The 20,607-nt window shown below is 42.8% G+C and overlaps 1 protein-coding gene across 2 annotated transcripts in view; it reads left to right on the forward strand.

Moving 5' to 3' along the window:
• LOC121582723 (dymeclin-like) overlaps window positions 1–20,607 on the forward strand; it is a 162,336-nt gene that overhangs the window by 125,679 nt on the left and 16,050 nt on the right. For both annotated transcript variants that reach the window (XM_041898774.2, XM_041898773.2), the window contains exon 15: window positions 15,182–15,364. In XM_041898774.2, coding sequence (XP_041754708.1) covers window positions 15,182–15,364 — 183 coding nt within the window. The remainder of the gene's footprint in view (window positions 1–15,181; window positions 15,365–20,607) is intronic.

Here is a 20,607-nt window from a genome sequence, read left to right on the forward strand (position 1 = left end):
GGAGGGAGCTGAAGGTTCGAGTTGCCAAACGTCAGCCTCGAAACCTTAATGACTTGGAAAGATCTGCAAAGACGAGTGGAACAAAATCCCTCCTGAGATGCCAACAAGGGTTTTGCCACCAAGTACTAAGTCATGTTTTGCAGAGGGGTCAAATACTTATATCCCTCATTAAAATGCAAATCAATTTATAACATTTTTTACATGCATTTTTCTGGATTTTTTTGTTGTTATTCTGTCTCTCACTGTTCAAATAAACCTACCACTAAAATTATAGACTGATCATGTCTTTGTCAGTGGGCAAATGTACAAAATCAGCAGGGGATCAAATAGTTTTTTCCCTCACTGTAGATATAGATATCTGTAAAATGCATAGTATGCTTCCCTCCTACACTGAGTGTACAAAACATTAAGAACACCTTCGTAATATTGAGTTGCACCTCCACTTTTGCCCTCAGAACAGCCTTAGTTCATCGGGGCATGGACTCTACAAGGTGTCAAAAGCGTTCCACATGCTAGCCCATGTTGACTCCAATGCTTCCCACAGTTGTGTCAAGTTGGCCGGATGTCCTTTGGGTGGTGGACCATTCTTGATACACATAGGAAACTGTTGAGCGTGAAAAACCCTGCAGCGTTGCAATTCTTGGCACACATACACAATCCATGTCTCAATTGTTTCAAGGCTTAAAAATCCTTCTGTAACCGGTCTCCTCCCTTTCATCTACAGTGAAAGGGAGGAGTGAAGTGGATTTAAGAAGTGACATCAATAAGGGATCATAGCTTTCAACTGGATTCACCTGGTCAGTCTATGTCATGGATAGAGCTGAATGTTTTGTACACTCAGTGTATGTTGCTATTTCTGTATTAGAGGGGAGAAGAGAGGAGAGGGAAATGTGGCTAGACAGAGGAGTATAGGAGTGGGGAGGAAGAGGGGAATGTGGCTAGACAGAGGAGTATAGGAGTGGGGAGGAAGAAGGGAATGTGGCTAGACAGAGGAGTATAGGAGTGGGGAGGAAGAGGGGAATGTGGCAGGTGGTATGGGTGTCTGGATTTAAAAAAGCCTCTGCTTCATTACATATGGGGAGAGACTGGGGCACCTCTCATTTAATCAGCTTAGCATGTCTAACACACACACACAGACGTCGAGCTTACACACACACACACACACACACACACACACACACGTCTAGCTTACACACAAACACACACACTTAGAAGCACACACACACAGACGTCTAGCTTGCACATTTGCATCTGACCTGGATTCCCTGGTGTGCAGTGGGCTAATCTCATTACAGACAGAACTCTGCCGCAGGGGGAGAGAGAGCTGTAAGAGTGGGAAATGCAAGCTGCCACCACCAACGCTTCCTGCTACTCTCCTCTTTACTCTTTCTCCATTCCCTTCCTCTTCTATCTTCTTCTGTCTTCTTCCCTCTTTTGTTTCCTATCCTCTCTTCTGTTCTTCTCCCCTCCTCTCTCCTCATCCTTTCCTGTCCTCCTCTTCTTCAGCTAGACTAATTATAACCTAAAACTCTTGAGTCCATGCCTGGCGGGCCACCACCTCCCCTCCCTATGAGCCCTGGTGAAAAGTAGTGCACTATACAGGGAATAGGATGCCATTTGGGAGGCAGACGGTACCTCTGCTCCTAGACACACCATCAATCCTTATTAGTCAGTCAGACAGACAGACACTGCACAGTGAGGCTCTGCTCTGTGAGGCTGGTAATGTCTGGTCTGGCTGCCTCTGCTGTCTCAAGGTCACAGTCACACACACATTTACATTTACATTTTAGTCATTTAGCAGACGCTCTTATCCAGAGCGACTTACAGGAGCAATTAGGGTTAAGTGCCTTGCTTAAGGGCACATCGACAGATTTTTCACCTAGTCGGCTCAGGGATTAGTACCAGCGACCTTTCGGTTACTGGCACAACGCTCTTACCCGCTAAGCTACCTGCCTCTTCCCACATCTATTACCTATCCTCATCCCCTCTCTCCTCCTTAATACTCTATTGCCATTTCCTCTCACATTACTACCTATGCTCCTCTCATCCTTTCTCTTCTCTGTTCTCTACTATAGTGATGATGGGTTGAAACTTGTGAAAGGTACAGTGCCTTCAGAAAGTATTCATACTCCTTGACTCATTCCACATTTTGTTGTATTACAGCCTGAATTCAAAATGGATTAAATGTTTTTCTCAACCATCTACATACAATACCCCGTAATGACAAAGTGAAAACATGTTTTTAGAAATGTTTGAAAATGTGTTGAAAATGAAATACAGAAATCTAATTTACATAAGTATTCACACCACTGAGTAAGTACTTTGTAGAAGCACCTTTGGCAGCGATTACAGCTGTGAGTCTTTCTGGGTAAGTCTCTAAGAGCTTTCCACATCTGGATTGTACAATATTTGCCCATTTATTATTTTCTACATGCTTCAAGCTCTGTCAAGTTGGTTGTTGATCATTGCTAGACAACCATTTTCAGGTCTTGCCATAGATTTTCAAACAGATTTAAGTCAAAACTGTAACTCGGCCACTCAGGAACATTCACTGTCTTTTTGGTAAGCAACTCCAGTGTAGATTTGGCCTTGTGTTTTAGGTTATTGTCCTTCTGAAAGTTGAATTCATCTCCCAGTGTCTGGTGGAAAGCAGACTGAACCAGGTTTTCCTCTAGGATTTTGCCTGTGCTTAGCTCCATTCCATTTATTTTTTATCCTGAAAAACTCCCCAGTCAATGTTGTTGATCCATCCTCAGTTGTATCCTATCATTAAAGTCACCATTGATTTTCTTCCTGTCCGGAAACTGAGTTAGGAAGGACGCCTGTATCTTTGTAGTGACTGGGTGTATTGATACACCATCCAAAGTGTAATTAATAACTTCACCATGCTCAAAGGGATATTCAATGTCTGCTTTTTTATTTTTACCCATCTACCAATAAGTGCCCTTCTTTGCGAGGCATTGGAAAACCTCCCTGGTCTCTGTGGTTGAATCTGTATTTGAAATTCACTGCTCGACTGAGGGACCTTACAGGTAATTGTATGTGTGGGGTACAGAGATGAGGTAGTCATTAAAAGATCATGTTAAACACTATTACTACACATGCAACTTATTATGTGACTTGTTAAGCACATTTTTACTCCTGAACTTGTTTAGGCTTGCCATAGCAAAGGGGTTGAATACTTATTGACTCAAGACATTTCAGCTATTTATTTTTAATTAATTGTAAAAATTTCGAAAAACATCATTCCACTTTGGCATTATGGGATATTGTGTGTAGGCCAGTGACAACATATCCATTTATTCCATTGAAAATTTTGGCTGTAACACAACAACGTGGAAAAGTCAAGGGGTGTGAATACTTTCTTAAGGCACTGTTTGTGTCATTAGTGATGTGTGGTGGGTTAATATTCTCCTGCTTCCAGAGCCAATGACATCAGCCAGATTGCAGGAAGTGATTAAGGATGATTGGCTTCTCCTAATCGATAGCCAAGTGTAGTCTTGTCGTTGAACTTTCTCCATAACGTAGCAGACGGGAGATATAAAGCTGTCATTAGGTTTTACTGCAATGAGCAAAGCAAAGCCATCACCAGAGCGTTTTACTGGCTGGCATTTACTGACCGACCCTGCCACACTGCGCTGAGCTACACACACACACACACACACACACACACACACACACACACACACACACACACACTGTGTTTAAAAGAAAAAGTGTAATAATGCTAATAACCTTGCTAATATTTCTCCAGACGGGTTTCACGCCACGGGCAGATCAGGGCAGACTCTGAGGAAGTGGCCATGGAAACGGACCTGAGGAAATCTGGGAGCGTTGGGGTGGTGTGTGTGTGTGTGTGTGTTGGTCTGCATTGCTAAGCGGTCAGATTGCCACTGGGCTTATTTCATTAGTGTCTTTAAGCTGCTTTGGACTTCTTGACTCCAGACTAGAGTTGTTCTTAGTTCAGGACTTGGGTTCCCTCTCAGCCTCTTGAGGTACAGCTTTATGATAGCAGGTTGGCTTTTAAAGGCACACTCCTATATTCATTTTTTCAGCCAAACGGCAGTCCCACCACTTGGTTTGCTAGAAACCTGAGGAAAGGCAGTGGGGCATAGAGGCGAGACATCACGATCCTTACAATAAAACCTTCCTCCAAATTCCACAAAATCAGTGCTAGTAGGAAGCACGCCATTATCAAAAAGAGATTATTATTATTCAATTGCATGTGTCATCCCATGCTAGTAGCTATCTCTCAAGACAAATGTTTTGTTTCTCTTCATGTTTTCTGATTTGTAGAAAGGATGGGAAAGTCACAAAGGATCTCTACACACACACAAACCAGGGCTACCGTTAGCCGGTAATTGCCGGCTTTTGGCCAATAAAATACATTTAAAAGCCAATAAATAAAATTGTCCGGGGCTGCGTATCATACATCCTGATTTTACGCTTCAGCACCATTCTCTCACTCCTTGCGCACTGCCTTATGTGCAATCGCCTGCTGCTGAAGAGAGGGAGAGAGGAGCCTTGGGATACGGTTGATTTGCGAAGATGGAGGCCTGAAGTAAAATGAAAGTTAGAGTATGCCTATAGTGAAAAGCCTTCGAGGGAAATGTCCTCCATATTGGACAAGTTTTAATATTGTAGTGGACAAAGATGAGAAGAACATTGGTGCGCGGCCTACTGTGCAACTTGCTATACATGTAGGATGCCATTTCTTTTCTCGTATTTATAATCATTTGATTTAGCATTTTGTTACTTTACAGCCTTATTCTAAAATGGAATAAATACTTTTTCCCCCTTATCAAGCTACACACAATACCCCATAATTACAAAGCAAAAACAGGTTTTTAGACATTTTTGCACATTTATAAAAGAATACATAAACAGAAATATTACATTCACATAACTATTCAGACCCTTTACTCAGTACTTTGTTGAAGCACCTTTGGCAGCGATTACACCCTCGAGTCTTCTTGGGTATGACGCTACAAGCTTGGCACACCTGTATTTGGGGAGTTTCTCCCATTCTGCTCTGTAGATCCTCTCAAGCTCTGTCAGGTTGGATGGGGAGCATCGCTGCACAGCTATTTTCAGGTCTCTCCAGAGATGTTCAATCGGGTTCAAGTCCGGGATCTGGCTGGGCCACTCAAGGACATTCAGAGACTTGTCTCGAAGCCACTCTTGCGTTGTCTTGGGTGTGTGCTTAGGGTAGTTGTCCTGTTGGAAGGTGTACCTTCATGCCAGTCTGAGGTCCTGAGCGCTCTGGAGTAAATTTACATCAAGGAGCTCTCTCTACTTTGCTCCGTTCATCTTTCCCTCGATCCTGACTAGTCTCCCAGTCCCTGCCACTGAAATACATCCCCACAGCATGATGCTGCCACCACCGTGCTTCACCGTAGGGATGGTGCCAGGTTTCCTCCAGACGTGACGCTTGGCATTCAGGCCAAAGAGTTCAATCTTGGTTTCCTTTAGGTGCCTTTTGGCAAACTCCAAGCGGGCTGTCGTGCTGCTTTTTACTGAGGAAACCTTCCGTCTGGGCACTCTACAATAAAGGCCTGATTGCTGGAGTGCTGCAGAGGTTTTCCTTCTGGAAGGTTCTCCCATCTCCACAGAGGAACTCTGGAGCTCTGTCAGAGTGACCATTGGGTTCTTGGTCACCTCCCTGGCCAAGGCCCTTCTCTCCCTATTGCTCAGTTTGCTCTCGGAAGAGTCTTGGTGGTTCCAAACTTCATCCATTTAAGAATGATGGAGGCAACTGTGTTCTTGGGGACCTTCAATGCTGCAGAAATGTTTTGGTACCCTTCCCCAAATCTGTGCCTCGACACAATCCTGTCTTGGAGCTCCACAAACAATTCCTTCGTCCTCCTGGCTTGGTTTTTGCTCTGACATGCACTGTCAACTGTGGGACCTTATATAGACAGGTTTTTGCCTTTCCAAATCATGTCCAATCAATTGAATTTACCACAGGTGGACTCTAATCAAGTTGTAGAAACATCTCAAGGATGATCAATGGAAACAGGATGCACCTGAGCTCAATTCCAAGTCTCATAGCAAATGGCCTCAGTACTTATGTAAATAAGGTGTTTCTGTTTTCATTGTTTTTGCTTTGTCATTATGGGTATTGTGTGTAGATTGATGAGGAAAATGTTTTATTTAATCCATTTTAGAATAAGGCTGTAACGTAACAAAATGTGGAAAAAGTCAAGGGGTCTGAATACTTTACGAATGCACTGTACATCTGTGTATCTGACTATAAAGAAATGCATGTCGGTGTCGTAGCAAGCCTATAGGCCTATGCATGCAATTTAGTGCTAAAATCTCTGACATCTGAACCGTGAGGTGGACAATTATTGTTTTAGGAAATTAAAAACCAATAAAACAATAGGCTATAAAGTTTTGCATATGCTACACATCGAAACACAAGGAATAGTGTTTTTGTAATTTGTTATAGGCTGTTTTTAAGGACATGTAAATGTGGCTAATTTGGCCAATATCCCTCATGTTTTGATGGGCTAGCTGCTTGGGAGGACGCCCTAATGGGATACTCACCCAATGCATATGGATGACCAGTAAATTTCTCAGATGTCTGATAAATTCAAATCTTCCCAGAAATGTTCCTAACTGAAACCCTGACAGAGAGACACACACACACACTTTCTCTTCTGAACCTAGCCAGGGGAACAAATGTATACACTCCCTCCCCAGGGCCGAATTAATGCAGGGGCTTACCGGGGCCGAGGCCCCTGTGCCCAGGCCCGTGGGGGCCCAACAGGTAGCTAAAAATAATAATAATACATGTAATACAGTATATATTATACAGTATATAATGCATATGTAGGATATATTTTTTACACATTTTTACTGCAACCACCAACCTCAGGAGCCCGTTCTCATTGAGTATAGACAGCCTGCTGCTGCCGCTCTGCTAATCATCAGATTGGGGGAGTAGAGGAGGTAAGTGGGTAACTGGGGGCCCTGCCTTGAATGGGTAACTGATTAATAAAAAATAAACCGCATAATAGGTAAATGTATCTGTCAGGGCCCAAGGTCATAAGGGGCATGAGGCAAAAAAAATAAGAACATTATTTTGTACATTTTGATTATTATTTTATCCAACTACAGGAACCCGCTCTCAATGTTCAAAATACACCAGAGAGCATAATTTAGCCACATATTGAAAACATTACTGTGGATAAAATGTTATCACAAGCCATACAGGTAACTGCCAAAATAAAGGAAACGCAAACATAAAGTGTCTTAAAAGGGTGTTAGGCCACCATGATCTGCCAGAACAGCTTCAATGCTCCTTGGCATAGATTCTACAAGTGGACCTAAACCATTCAAGGAAAATGCACCCCACACACCATAACATAAACGTTATATCCCTCATTTACTCAAGTGTTTCCTTTAGTTTGGCAGTTACCGGTTGTCAGGAAGGCCGCAATTTGGACAGCATGTGCACCAAATATACAGCTTGTTCCGTTGTGGCCATAGACATATCATCCATAGAAGGGATTTGGAACCTCGGCTCTTACCCTGGCAATTTGAGTGTTAAACTCATGGGTACGCTAGCAATGGCTGCCAGTCCTGACTTGAATGGGAACTGTCATCTATGGATTATATTTCTATGGTTGGTTGCGGCTGTATGTTTGCCTTTTGCAATTTTCAAAATACAATTGCGGTAAAAACGTACAGTTTGGGAAAGCAAATGCCTCCGTCTGTAGAAACAATATTTAAAAAATCTCTCAAAAACTCCAATCTTTTTGCGAACAGCAGCACTGTTTTTCCCAATTAAAAAAACAAAGCCCCAGGGCCTATGATTTCTTAATCCGGCCTTGTCCCTCCCTGTGTCCTACATGGCAGATGGTTGTGTGAATAAACGTTTTACTGACTCTGACTTCGTCCCAAATGGCACCCTGTTCCCTGTATAGTGCACTCCTTTTGACCAAGGCCCAGAGGGCTCTGGTCTAAAGTAGTGCACTATGTAGGGAATAGAGTGCCATTTGGGACGCAGCCTGGCTCTTTTCAACAGTTATCAGACAAACAGTTCCTGTCACACACCATGTTTGTTTGAACACAAAAATAATTTTTGATTCGAGCAACTCACACACACACACCCCGTTTGATTCCATATCTGTGTTCCGTTCGCGCATCATGTGCATGTTTCTATGACAACATCATATCGCTACCTTTTTTTATCTTGAGTATTTGTGTGTTTTATATACACACACACTCCCTCACACACAAGCTGCCTCTTTCACACACACTCACGCACCAATACTCATACTCTTGCACATACAATCCTTTTGATGCAGGTTTTGCAGTAGGTTGAATGTCGCTCCTACCCGCTCTCCTAGAGATTCTTCACATCTCTGAACTGGACCTCTGACTCTGAGAACCTCTGCAGTACTGATCAGCTGGACTGATATCTATTCTCTCCCATGTCATTTCATAAACACAAACTACTGTAATGTAATACACCAGACAGCCAAGCCAGTGGCTATCTGAGTAGCAGCTATCTACAAACCAGCGCTGCACTATCAGATGTAGATGAAGAGCACAGTATGTCCTCTCCATCTCTGCTGTCCTTCCTTACCCTAAAGATGATATCTAGCTATAGCTACGCTGCATGTGATTATTCAGACCGGCTTTCTCCCAGGCCTTCTCTTTTCTCCTGGGCTGTAACAGGCATGGCTTTCTGTCTCTGTAATGTACTGGAGATCCAACTGTTCAGAAGACAAGTATCACATGGCAGTGCAGAGGACCCCACGGCCCTACAGCCAGGAGATGCCATCACTCAGATAAACCTACTATCCATCTTTCTATTCAGTGTGCACCTCATCTATCTATGGCCTATTTATTGCCTTACCTCCATAACTTGCTACATTTGAACACACTGTATATATATTTTCTGTTGTATTTTTGACTTTATGTTTTGTTTTACCCCATATGTAACTCTGTGTTTTTGTTCTTATCGCACTGCTTTGCTTTATCTTGGCCAGGTCGCAGTTGTAAATGAGAACTTGTTCTCAACTGGCTTACCTGGTTAAATAAAGGTGAAATAAATTTTGTTTAAAAAAATCTATCCTTTGTGTCCTCAGAATTGACCTTTGTCTCTCTCTCCCTCTCTGTCTCTCTCTCTCTCTCTCTGTCTGTCTCTCTCTCTCTCCCACCCTTCTACTCCTATTTGTGCTCTGCGGTCCTTCAGTCAGTGGCTCCCCGTTGCGTCTCTCTGACTCAATTTTCAGCCAGTGACTCTCGGCTGGTGGGCTGGCTCCGTCTTGGCCTCTCAGAAGCCATTAGTGCTGAGGTCTAAATTGGTCTGATGCACGCAGGGGGATCCAGCTCTCCTGCTGCTGCAGACAGACATGATTGGCAGACATGATTGGCTGCGTCCCAAATGGCACCCTATTCCCTACTTAATGCACTACTTCTGACTAGAGCCCTATGTGGGCCCTTTTCGAAAGTAGTTCACTATAAAGGGAATAGGGTGCCATTTGGGACGCTGCCCTACTCTTTCCTCCCTCTCAGCCATGGGAATATAGCATAAGCACTGCTAGACGGCAGGGATGGTGGGACTGAGGGAGAATGGAACTGTTGATGTCAAAGGTGAAATGGCAAGTAGACAAGCATCAGGCTGGCAGCACCATGTGAATGCTGATACCATGCGTCTCTCTCTCTGCTCTGTCTCTCTCTCCCCTTCTCTCGCTCCCTCTGAAGGGAGTGATGTCTTCTCTCCCTCACTATGAGGAAATTGGTTCGGACATGAGTTGACCTGTGAGTCATAAGGGCAGTGTGAGTCCCTATGCAGTTGGAGCTGTAGTGTTTTGTTGCTGCTAGTACCCAGCTGACCCCCTGGAGACCCATGTTGTTTGGAGCTATAGAGTGGTAGACCCATAAATACCATATGTTCTATTTTATTTTGTGGGTGCACAGATGTTTATGGAGGGCAACATTGCTCCAAGGGTTCCTTGATGTACCTCACTACCACTAGGGCTGTTACGGTGACCGTATGGTAATCATGGAATTAGACTTCTCCAAGCTCTGATGCTGCTGATGGTCATTAGTAGCCTACCAAACTTGCTAACTGCCTGGTACTCAGCACTCTATTGTCCCTCTAATCACTCTGACATCAATGCAAATTTATTCTGAAATCTAATCGAACACTACATGAGAGCCCATGAGCTCATGTTGCGCAACATTTCTATAGGCTATGCAATTGCGTGAGAAAACAGAGTGATGGCCTCTATTAAAAAGAGGAGGATCCGATCAGCTTTCTATAGGCTAGGAGAGAGGTTCTACTATATTTATTGATCAACTTTCCTAATATTAAGCACATTGCTTCTCTTTACAACAGGATAGCATGAAAATTAACCACGGGAATAGCATCCTCCATTCGCAAAGTGCATAGATGACATGTATTTTTTCCCCCTACCCCTGTTTCAAGACAGGTGCATGATAAAGGTCCATTCTAAATCAAACAAATTTCACACAAATATTATTTAATATATGTGAAGACGAGATTAAATCAAGAATAGTCTGATGGGTGACAATATTTGCCTATCACTTGTGAATGATATATTTGCTGCCGGGAAATTCGAGGCATTATCAAGTGCTTGTCAAATTGTGAATGAGAGACTGATGAAGTGTGTACAGCCTGTGCAAAAAATAAAACAGCGCTCATGCCTTTCATGCAACTTTTTTCAAATCATCATTAGTCGCATCATGCAGCCTCAGAATGTATTTAAAATCAAAACATATACGGCCTCCCGAGTGGCGCAGCGGTCTAAGCACTGCATCGCAGTGTTGCGGCATCACTACAGCCTGGGGTTCGATCCCAGGCTGTGTCATTACCGGCCGTGACCGGGAGTCCCATTGGGCGGCGCACAATTGGCCCATCGTCGTCCGGGTTAGGGGAGGGTTTGGCCGGGAATTGCTTTACTTGGCTCATCGCGCTCTAGCGACTCCTTGTGGAGGGCCGGGCACCTGCAGGCTGACTTCAGTTTGTCAGTTGAACGGTGTTTCCTGCGACACAATTGGAGAGAAAATGGGGGTAGAAATTACAACAAAACAATAAATCTAAAAATCTAAACATATAGCCCAATGTTTGTATCACAACTAAAGTGGCCAAATAACGAATTAAAATTTAGCACATTAATCCGCTTTACAACGGGTGTAGAGCCTAACTGGCATACATATGCAGCGCGTGAGTTTCAAGTTTGGGGAAGATCATTTTCACCATAAAAATGCACCTTTACAGTTGTGGTCAAAAGTTTTGAGAATGACACAAGTATTGGTCTTCACAAAGTTCGCTGCTTCAGTGTTATGAGATATTTTTGTCAGATGTTACTATGGTATACTGAAGTATAATTACAAGCATTCCATACGTGTCAAGGGCTTTTATTGACAATTACATTACGTTTATGCAAAGAGTCAATATTTGCAGTGTTGACCCTTCTTTTTGAAGACCTCTGCAATCCGCCCTGGCATGCTGTCAATTAACTTCTGGGCCACATCCTGACTGATGGCAGCCCATTCTTGCATAATCAATGCTTGGAGTTTGGCAGAATTTGTGGGTTTTTGTTTGTCCACCCGCCTCTTGAGGATTGACCACAAGTTCTCAATGGGATTAAGGTCTGGGGAGTTTCCTGGCCATGGACTCAAAATGTCGATGTTTTGTTCCCCGAGCCACTTAGTTATCACTTTTGCCTTATGGCAAGGTGCTCCATCATGCTGGAAAAGGCATTGGTCGTCACCAAACTGTTCTTGGATGGTTGGGAGAAGTTGCTCTTGGAGGATGTGTTGGTACCATTCTTTATTCATGGCTGTGTTCTTAGGCAAAATTGTGAGTGAGCCCACTCCCTTGGCTGAGACGCAACCCCACACATGAATGGTCTCAGGATGCTTTACTGTTGGCATGACACATTACTGATGGTAGCGCTCACCTTATCTTCTCCGGACAAGGTGTTTTCCGGATGCCCCAAACAATCGGAAAGGGGATTCATCAGAGAAAATGACTTTACCCCAGTCCTCAGCAGTCCAATCCCTGTACCTTTTGCCGAATATCAGTCTGTCCCTGATGTTTTTCCTGGAGAGAAGATGGCCTGGTGTCAAGAAGGGCAGCAAAGAAGCCACCTCCAAAAGTCTTCGCCTCACTGTGCGTGCAGATGCACTCACACCTGCCTGCTGCCATTCCTGAGCAAGCTCTGCACTGGTGGTGCCCCGATCCCGCAGCTGAATCAACTTTAGGAGACGGTCCTGGCGCTTGCTGGACTATCTTGGGCGCCCCGACGCCTTCTTCACAACAATTGAACCTCTCTCCTTGAAGTTCTTGATGATCCGATAAATGGTTGATTTAGGTGCAATCTTACTAGCAGCAATATCCTTGCCTGTGAAGCCCTTTTTGTGCAAAGCAATGATGATGGCACGTGTTTCCTTGCAGGTAACCATGGTTAACAGAGGAAAACCAATGATTTCAAGCACCACCCTCCTTTTAAAGCTTCCAGTCTGTTATTCTAACTCAATCAGCATGACAGAGTGATCTCCAGCCTTGTCTTCGTCAACACTCTAACCTGTGTTAACGAGAGAATCACTGACATGATGTCAGCTGGTCCTTTTGTGGCAGGGCTGAAATGCAGTGGAATTTTTTTGGGGGGATTAAGTTCATTTTCATGGCAAAGAGGGACTTTGCAATTAATTGCAATTCATCTGATCACTCTTCATGACATTCTGGAGTATATGCAAATTGCCATCATCAAAACTGAGGCAGCAGACTTTGTGAAAATTAGTATTTCTGTCATTCTCAAAACTTTTGACCACGACTGTATAACAAAAGCATTACATGTTAATCACATTTCCAGTCACTTTTTAGAATGGTGTTTTCCTGCTAATGGAACATTTGCGCTTGTAGCCTACTGCCATGTGCGCATTGCTGCGCTTATAATGTGAAGAACCTTTTAAGCTAAAGGTTCTGATCTGTTGCGTCAGCCTCATTACTTCAAAAAAAAAGTTTTGATGCTAGTGGGTGTATTTAATTTGGGGTCTATCGCATCCCACAAGTGTCCCAGACTACGTTTGGAATATTTATTTCTCGCACAGAATAGAATGGGTCAACTTTTGTACTGTGGGGGATAATAGATTGACATAAGCTAGTGCTTTTGCTGTTCGTTAGGCCTACTCATCTTGTTGGCTGACCAAAAGTAAATGTGGACAGTTCTTCCAAGATCTTCAATATGCGCCTCGGAATTAGATAAGGACACAACGGCCACTGGCCGCAAAAGGCATGGATTGTTTTAGGGGTCATTATGGCCACACAAAGGGGATGCCACCGGGAAATTCGAGGCATCATTAGTCGCATCATGCAGCCTTAAAATGTATTAAAAATCTAAACATATAGCCCAACGTTTGTATCACCATTAAAGTTACAGAAATAACTCTAAATTAAGCATATGAGTACCTGTTTCTTTGTTAACCTCTCAACACAGAATAGCCGCATGTGCGCACTCCCCCAAATCGTTTGGAGAAAATATCCTTTCTATTTTATTCAGTTGTGTTCAGTTTTATTCTTCATACTATTAAATAATTCCATGGAATTTTAGAGAAAATCTTGTCTGCTAAATGAACTAGTGTAGCCCACAGCCATATGGCTTAGGCAGATCAGGACCTAACATAAGGACAACTCAGAGTATGCTATTCTGTTCTTCTGAAACAGACTACATTTTCTTCATATCATGTTTCTTTAGACCTGTCTAAAATTAATAATGTATTTATTGTGATGTTGTAGGCTATATTACATGGATTTATTATACTTTTTTAAATGTAGATGTTCCAAAGGTCTGCATCAGTGGCTTGTAGGCTATGCGTGGAAGCCGGGAGATGCTAAATGTGTTTATGTTAATGAATGGTCAATTACCGTGAGACCGGGTGTTATTTGCTTGACAGTCACCGGCTGACAAAATGTCATGACCGCCACAGCCCTAACCACCACAACCCCCATGTCTTTTTGTCTGGTGTATTGATGATTGTGAGTTGATAATTTATATGTTTCTATTCAGGCCAATGGCATGTTTAGATGAGTGACCATACTTGAGCTGTTAGAACATGATTTGATGCCTTTACAATAACCTGGGTTCCTTGAAATTCTGAGCAGAGTTAGCTAGCGATTGGTGGTTGTGCAAAGTGGGAGTGAACGATAGCATGAGGTAATGGAGGGAGGCAGGGCTGTAATATAGCAACACGGGGGGACTCCACTCCCAGTCTGCTCGCTCTCTCTCTCTCTCTCTCTCTCTCTCTCTCTCTCTCTCTCTCTCTCTCTCTCTCTCTCTCTCTCTCTCTCTCTCTCTCTCTCTCTCTCTCTCTCTCTCTCTCTCTCTCTCTCAGGTATAATATGTTGCTGTTTTGCATAGCGTAGTGCTGTAGGCCTCCTGTAGCTCAGTTGGTAGAGCATGGCACTTGCAACGCCAGGGTTGTGGGTTCGATTCCCACGGGGGGGCCAGTATGAAAAATGTATGCACTCACTTAACTGTAAGTCGCTCTGGATAAGAGCGTCTGCTAAATGACTAAAATGTAAATGGTTCCTGGCCTGAGACTCCAGACAGTCTGTATGGAGCTAGATAACATCTCAGCCACGCAGGCATCACAATGGGTATCCCTCAACATGACACAACCACCCTGCCGCCTGCCTACCCCTGTGTTCCCTGTCTACTGCCTCTACGGACATAGTGGTGCCCCCGGCTTCCTCTCTGGCTCCCTTGCTCCAGCCACTGCTAGGCTGCCCTGCTCTCTCACTCACTCACACACACTTAACCTTCCTTGCTCTCACACACCGTCACTTTCTATTTACGACCCAATGGAAACCATTGATTCTAGTAACAAACTTTTCCTTTTACTTCTAGTCGCCTTGTTCTTTTGGTTATGGAACCCCTATTTGCTTTAAACCAGATGCCCACTGTGTTGGCGTAAGAGTTGTGGACATTTAGCAAAATAGTTCACATTTACTGCAGTAAGACAAAGGTGAAACATCAGGGTAATTCTTTCATACAGTTTTCCCCCCAAAGTGAAATATCAGGTCATTAAATGTTTCACCTGAAAGTCGTGTCTTGCTCTTGTGTCTCTTATAAAATACATATGTTTCTCTCTTTATAGGCCCTGTATGTTAGTTTGTCCCCTCTCTCTTCTCTAGGCCCAGGACCTGAATGTGATTGAGGAGGTGATCAGGATGATGCTGGAGATCATCAACTCGTGTCTGTCTAACTCTCTACACCACAACCCTAACCTGGTCTACGCCCTGCTCTACAAGAGAGAGCTCTTCGAACAGTTCAGAACACACCCCTCCTTCCAGGACATCATGCAGAACCTCGACACAGTGAGTGAGAGAGAGAGAGGCATACGAACGAGTGCTCACATGCACATACAGACGGACACTGCTCAGACACACGCGCGCACCCCATTCCAATGAATTGAAATTGAATTGAAACATGAATCCAACAGGCAATTTGCAATTTATTAACAGGATTTAGAAAGCATAAGACTTCAGAATAGTTTTGTGAAAAAGCTTTGTAAGTTTTGGTCACTATTGAACTGTTAGAAGGAAGAAGAAACCAGCACAGTACAACTCAATTCAAGTTTCTGATTTGTATTGATGAATAAAATAAGTCCACTCTCTGTACCCTCATGGGGCTGATAGTAAAATATTAATTCAGAACATGATTATGTTGTCGAGAGCTACACTAGCTGTCATTCAGTCTTCCAACAAGTGTCTAGGGACAGTTAAGACAGATGGCAGCTTAATCTTCACTAGTCCTTTCCCTGTTACCCAGCCCTGCTGCCTCTAATGCTTGTATGTGCTGCAGCCTGTTTGAGAGGTCTGCCTGGGACTCTGGAGCAAGGCTGGTTTAGTTTCTGCTCCTTAAATTAACCCCATATGGGAAACCTTCAGACCCAATGAAGACATCAGTAGACATGCTGTTCTCAGACACAGATCGTGTCGGGAGTTGTAGTAGAAGACGGATTAGGGATGTAGTGATTCACCGATACGCATCGGTCCCCGGTTCAAATGTTGAAGATGTGAGTGCATCGGTCCGCGAGAGCCCAAACTGATCCAAATGAAGCATGCATCAGTAAGAGAACCTATTCAAACGTTCCGAATCGGTTCACTGTTTTTTACTCATCTTTTTTTCGGACTTATTCCGAAAATACTCTAATCTGTTGGGACTGAATTGATGCATCCTCTCCTTCAGCCTATTGAAGTTTTATGCATGTAACTGCGTATGACATTGTCAAATTCAACCCGTTGTAGAATGTTCTTTGCTTACCTGGCTGTTCTCGCAGTGCAATCACTGAGACAATGTAGTGTGCCGTGTCAAAAGTATGGAAACATGGACAGACCATAGGACAGTTCGTCCAAATCCACTAATCAAATCACAACCAATCGTTTCAAACTATGCCAATGTATCTAGATGCGTATCGAATCGTCATTGTAAAAGAGAGATACACATCCCTAGGGCGGATTCATATCCCTCGTCTCCTCTATCCATTCCCTCGTCTCTTTCCTTCCTCTCTGCTCTCTACCAGTGTGATCTTATAACCCAGAACCAAATGTTGATATTGATGTCGACATTAATTAGAATCTGTCATAAGAGACTACTACCAGTGTAACGAAAGCATGTAACGAAAGAGAAGAAACATTCCCTTTTTGAAAGTAGAACCCAATGTTTGTAATGTGAAATAAAATGACTGACTATTACTTGCTTTTTATAGGCCAAATCTCACCCAAACACTCTTCTTTTGAAAAGCAGCAGATTTATTCTCCAGAATCATTCAAGCTGCCTTGATCTTATAGCCCATGTTGCTAGGATACGTTTATCAGCTGTTTGTCTAACTTCAGACTACACCTGGGCAGTGTTGTGTTCGAGACCACCTAAAGTGGGATCGAGTCAAGACCAAGACGGTAGCAAATCGAGTACGAGTCAAGTACATGATTGTAATTCTGTCAGATCGGCACCATAATAAGAGCTCCAAATATACAGTAATTATTTGTCAATATTTCAGAACAAAATATGGATTCTTTAGCCATTCAGAATGGTGGAAAAATGTATTCTGTGGGCAAATAGAGAGCCACTCTTCAAATGATCACTAACCATGGTCTGTAAATAATGTTACAATTTCCCCCAGTCTCCCCTCAGCGAGTGCGCGACTCTCAAACAATTTCCCACAGTCTTCCCTTCTATGGGAGCAAGGAAATTCCGAAGCGCGTGACAAGGTTTGAGGATATGTTTCAACAAAAGTAAAGGACCATAATGTTACGAGTAAAGTAGAAAGCCCAGGTTTTAATAGGCTATAAGATATAATTGTTTCATGAAAGGAGTGTGGATCTCTGGCCTGGCAAAGTGATTTTATGTGCTGACTGAACAGGGGCTGATAATTGAGTTTTTAACTCCACTGGGGCCTCATTTATAAACCTTGCGTACGCACAAAATATGCCCCAAAACATGCGTGTGCCAATTTTCACGCAAAAGTTGGAATTTATAAAAACTGAACTTCACGTGAGAATGTGCTTATCCTCCCGCAATCTTTAGACCATGCGTACGCACAGTTTCTAGTGGTTGAAGTATTGCATTTCACGAATGCAAAAGTAGCTTAGTAGTAGCAAATGGGGAATATACACTGAGTGTACAAAACATTAGGATCAACTGCTCTTTCCATGACATAGACTGACCAGGTGAACGCTATGATCCCTTATTGATGTGACTAGTTAAATCCACTTCAATCAGTATAGATTAAGTGGAGGAGACAGGTTAAAAACAGATTTCTAAGCCTTGAGACAATTGAGACATGGATTGTGTGCCATTCAGAGGGTGAATGGTCAAGACAAAATATTTAAGTGCCTTTGAATGGGGTATGGTAGTAGGTGCCAGGCGCACCGGTTTGAGTGTGGCAAGAACTGCAACGCTGCTGGGTGTATCAAGAATGGTCCACCACCCAAAGGACATCCAGCCAAGTTGACACAACTGTGGGAAGCATTGGAGTCAACATGGGCCAGCATCCCTGTGGAACGCTTTCGACACCTTGTAGAGTCCATGCCCAGACGAATTGAGGCTGTTCTGAGGGCAAAAGAGAGTGCAACTCAATATTATATCAATATTAATTTTGTACACTCAGTGCATGATAACACTCTTATTCATAACAAAAAAACAGGTAGCTAAATATAATAACAAAATGCAATAATTTGCTGTTAGTGAGAAGAGCAAAAATCTTGGCGTATTTATTTTCTTTGGATTCTAAAATAATTCGAAATAGGTATCTATTTCCTACTATTTATTTCATGTCTCTGATCATTGCAGAATCAATTCCTCACCTTTTCTGACTCTAGCTAGGTTTCCATCCAATTGGTGACAGATTTTTATGCGAATATTAAAAAATCTGCATTTTCCCACGAGAGATGTTTCCATCAAGTGGACTTGTTGCAGGTAAAAGGCTGTGCGTGATGACGTAGTGCAAATAAAAATACCTTTTGCGGTTAAATTCCCATTTACCGAATAAAAAAATACATTTTGAACTCTACTGATGGTTTTCTCACCAAAAATGTTGCGTTACATAGCAAGTGTGCCCACACTGGTATTGGCACGTGCACTCTAGCCAACAGCGCTATCTGCGTGCTGTTGGCTAGACGCACGTATATCCTACATGATGAGATTATTATTATTATTATTATGGACAAAAAAGCGAGATTATTTTTAGTTGTCAAACGGTAGCCAATCATCGATCATCATGTCACTAGAATAAGACCCTTGATATTTATTGGAAAGGAACATCAAGCTCATCACCTTGCACTTTCACCACCCTGTGAATTTCATCATAATTTATTTAATCTGAAGCCTAATAAACTGCATGGTTTCCCGAGTCGTAGTGGGAGGACCACACATGTCATCACGTGACTCCAAGTTCACTTCAATATGATGGTTATTATATCAATATTTGCTCATAAAAGCGGCGGTCATAAAAAAATGTATCCGACATGTACTTTACTCGCATAGAAAGGTTTGATGGAAACCTGGTTAGTGATGGTTTCATACTCGAGGAATAACTTATAGGCCTATACAACAAGTTAGGATAGGCTACCATTCGTCCCATCTCTCATTTAATTGGACCCACTTCACAGTAGTAAATAGATAAGCTATGTCAAGTATTTTGGTCAATGCGATTCAATTTGAAGCACAGTTTGACGGTAGAACAGACGGTTCACCTTTTCCATTGACGTTTGTAGGCTATGTCTGAAAACTGTAATTTCTCGAGTCTATTAGATAGGCTACTATAATTTGTTTTTGCTCTATGCATCTGAAAGGGAACTCTGGTTATAACACAGGCCTACAATGGAATTTGACAGGTGAACAGAGTTTATCTTTTGCATTTAATGTGTGTAGGCTACCACTGCATGTAGGCCTACTGTAGTTTTATTTTTGTTTCAGAATTCGCGGCCAGTGCAGCATATTTACGTTCGGGAAAAAGTAAATGCAAAACATTATTGAATGCAAATGATCTGTTTACAGGTCTAAAATGATTTGTTATTGTTTTTGTGTTTCCGAAAAGGTCAGAACAGCAAATTTCACTGCAAAAGAAAACATTCTGCCACCTCCAAAGACATTTGATCAAGTTCGCCATTGCTATTTCCTTTAGATACTGTCTTGGCCTAATTCCAATACTTCCAAAGTACAGTGGGGAAAAAAAGTATTTAGTCAGCCACCAATTGTGCAAGTTCTCCCACTTAAAAAGATGAGAGAGGCCTGTAATTTTTATCATAGGTACACGTCAACTATGACAGACAAAATGAGGAAAAAAAATCCAGAAAATCACATTGTAGGATTTTTAATGAATTTATTGGCATATGATGGTGGAAAATAAGTATTTGGCCAATAACAAAAGTTTCTCAATACTTTGTTATATACCCTTTGTTGGCAATGACACAGGTCAAACGTTTTCTGTAAGTCTTCACAAGGTTTTCACACACTGTTGCTGGTATTTTGGCCCATTCCTCCATGCAGATCTCCTCTAGAGCAGTGATGTTTTGGGGCTGTCGCTGGGCAACACAGACTTTAAACTCCCTCCAAAGATTTTCTATGGGGTAGAGATCTGGAGACTGGCTAGGCCACTCCAGGACCTTGAAATGCTTCTTACGAAGCCACTCCTTCGTTGCCGGGCGGTGTGTTTGGGATCATTGTCATGCTGAAAGACCCAGCCACGTTTCATCTTCAATGCCCTTGCTGATGGAAGGAGGTTTTCACTCAAAATCTCACGATACATGGCCCCATTCATTCTTTCCTTTACACGGATCAGTCATCCTGGTCCCTTTGCAGAAAAAACTGCCCCAAAGCATGATGTTTCCAACCCCATGCTTCACAGTAGGTATGGTGTTCTTTGGATGCAACTCAGCATTCTTTGTCCTCCAAACACGACGAGTTGAGTTTTTACCAAAAAGTTATATTTTGGTTTCATCTGACCATATGACATTCTCCCAATCCTCTTCTGGATCATCCAAATGCACTTCAGACGGGCCTGGACATGTACTGGCTTAAGCAGGGGGACACGTCTCGCACTGCAGGATTTGAGTCC

This window comes from Coregonus clupeaformis, chromosome 15, assembly GCF_020615455.1.
Source record: "Coregonus clupeaformis isolate EN_2021a chromosome 15, ASM2061545v1, whole genome shotgun sequence".
Lineage (NCBI taxonomy): Eukaryota > Metazoa > Chordata > Actinopteri > Salmoniformes > Salmonidae > Coregonus > Coregonus clupeaformis.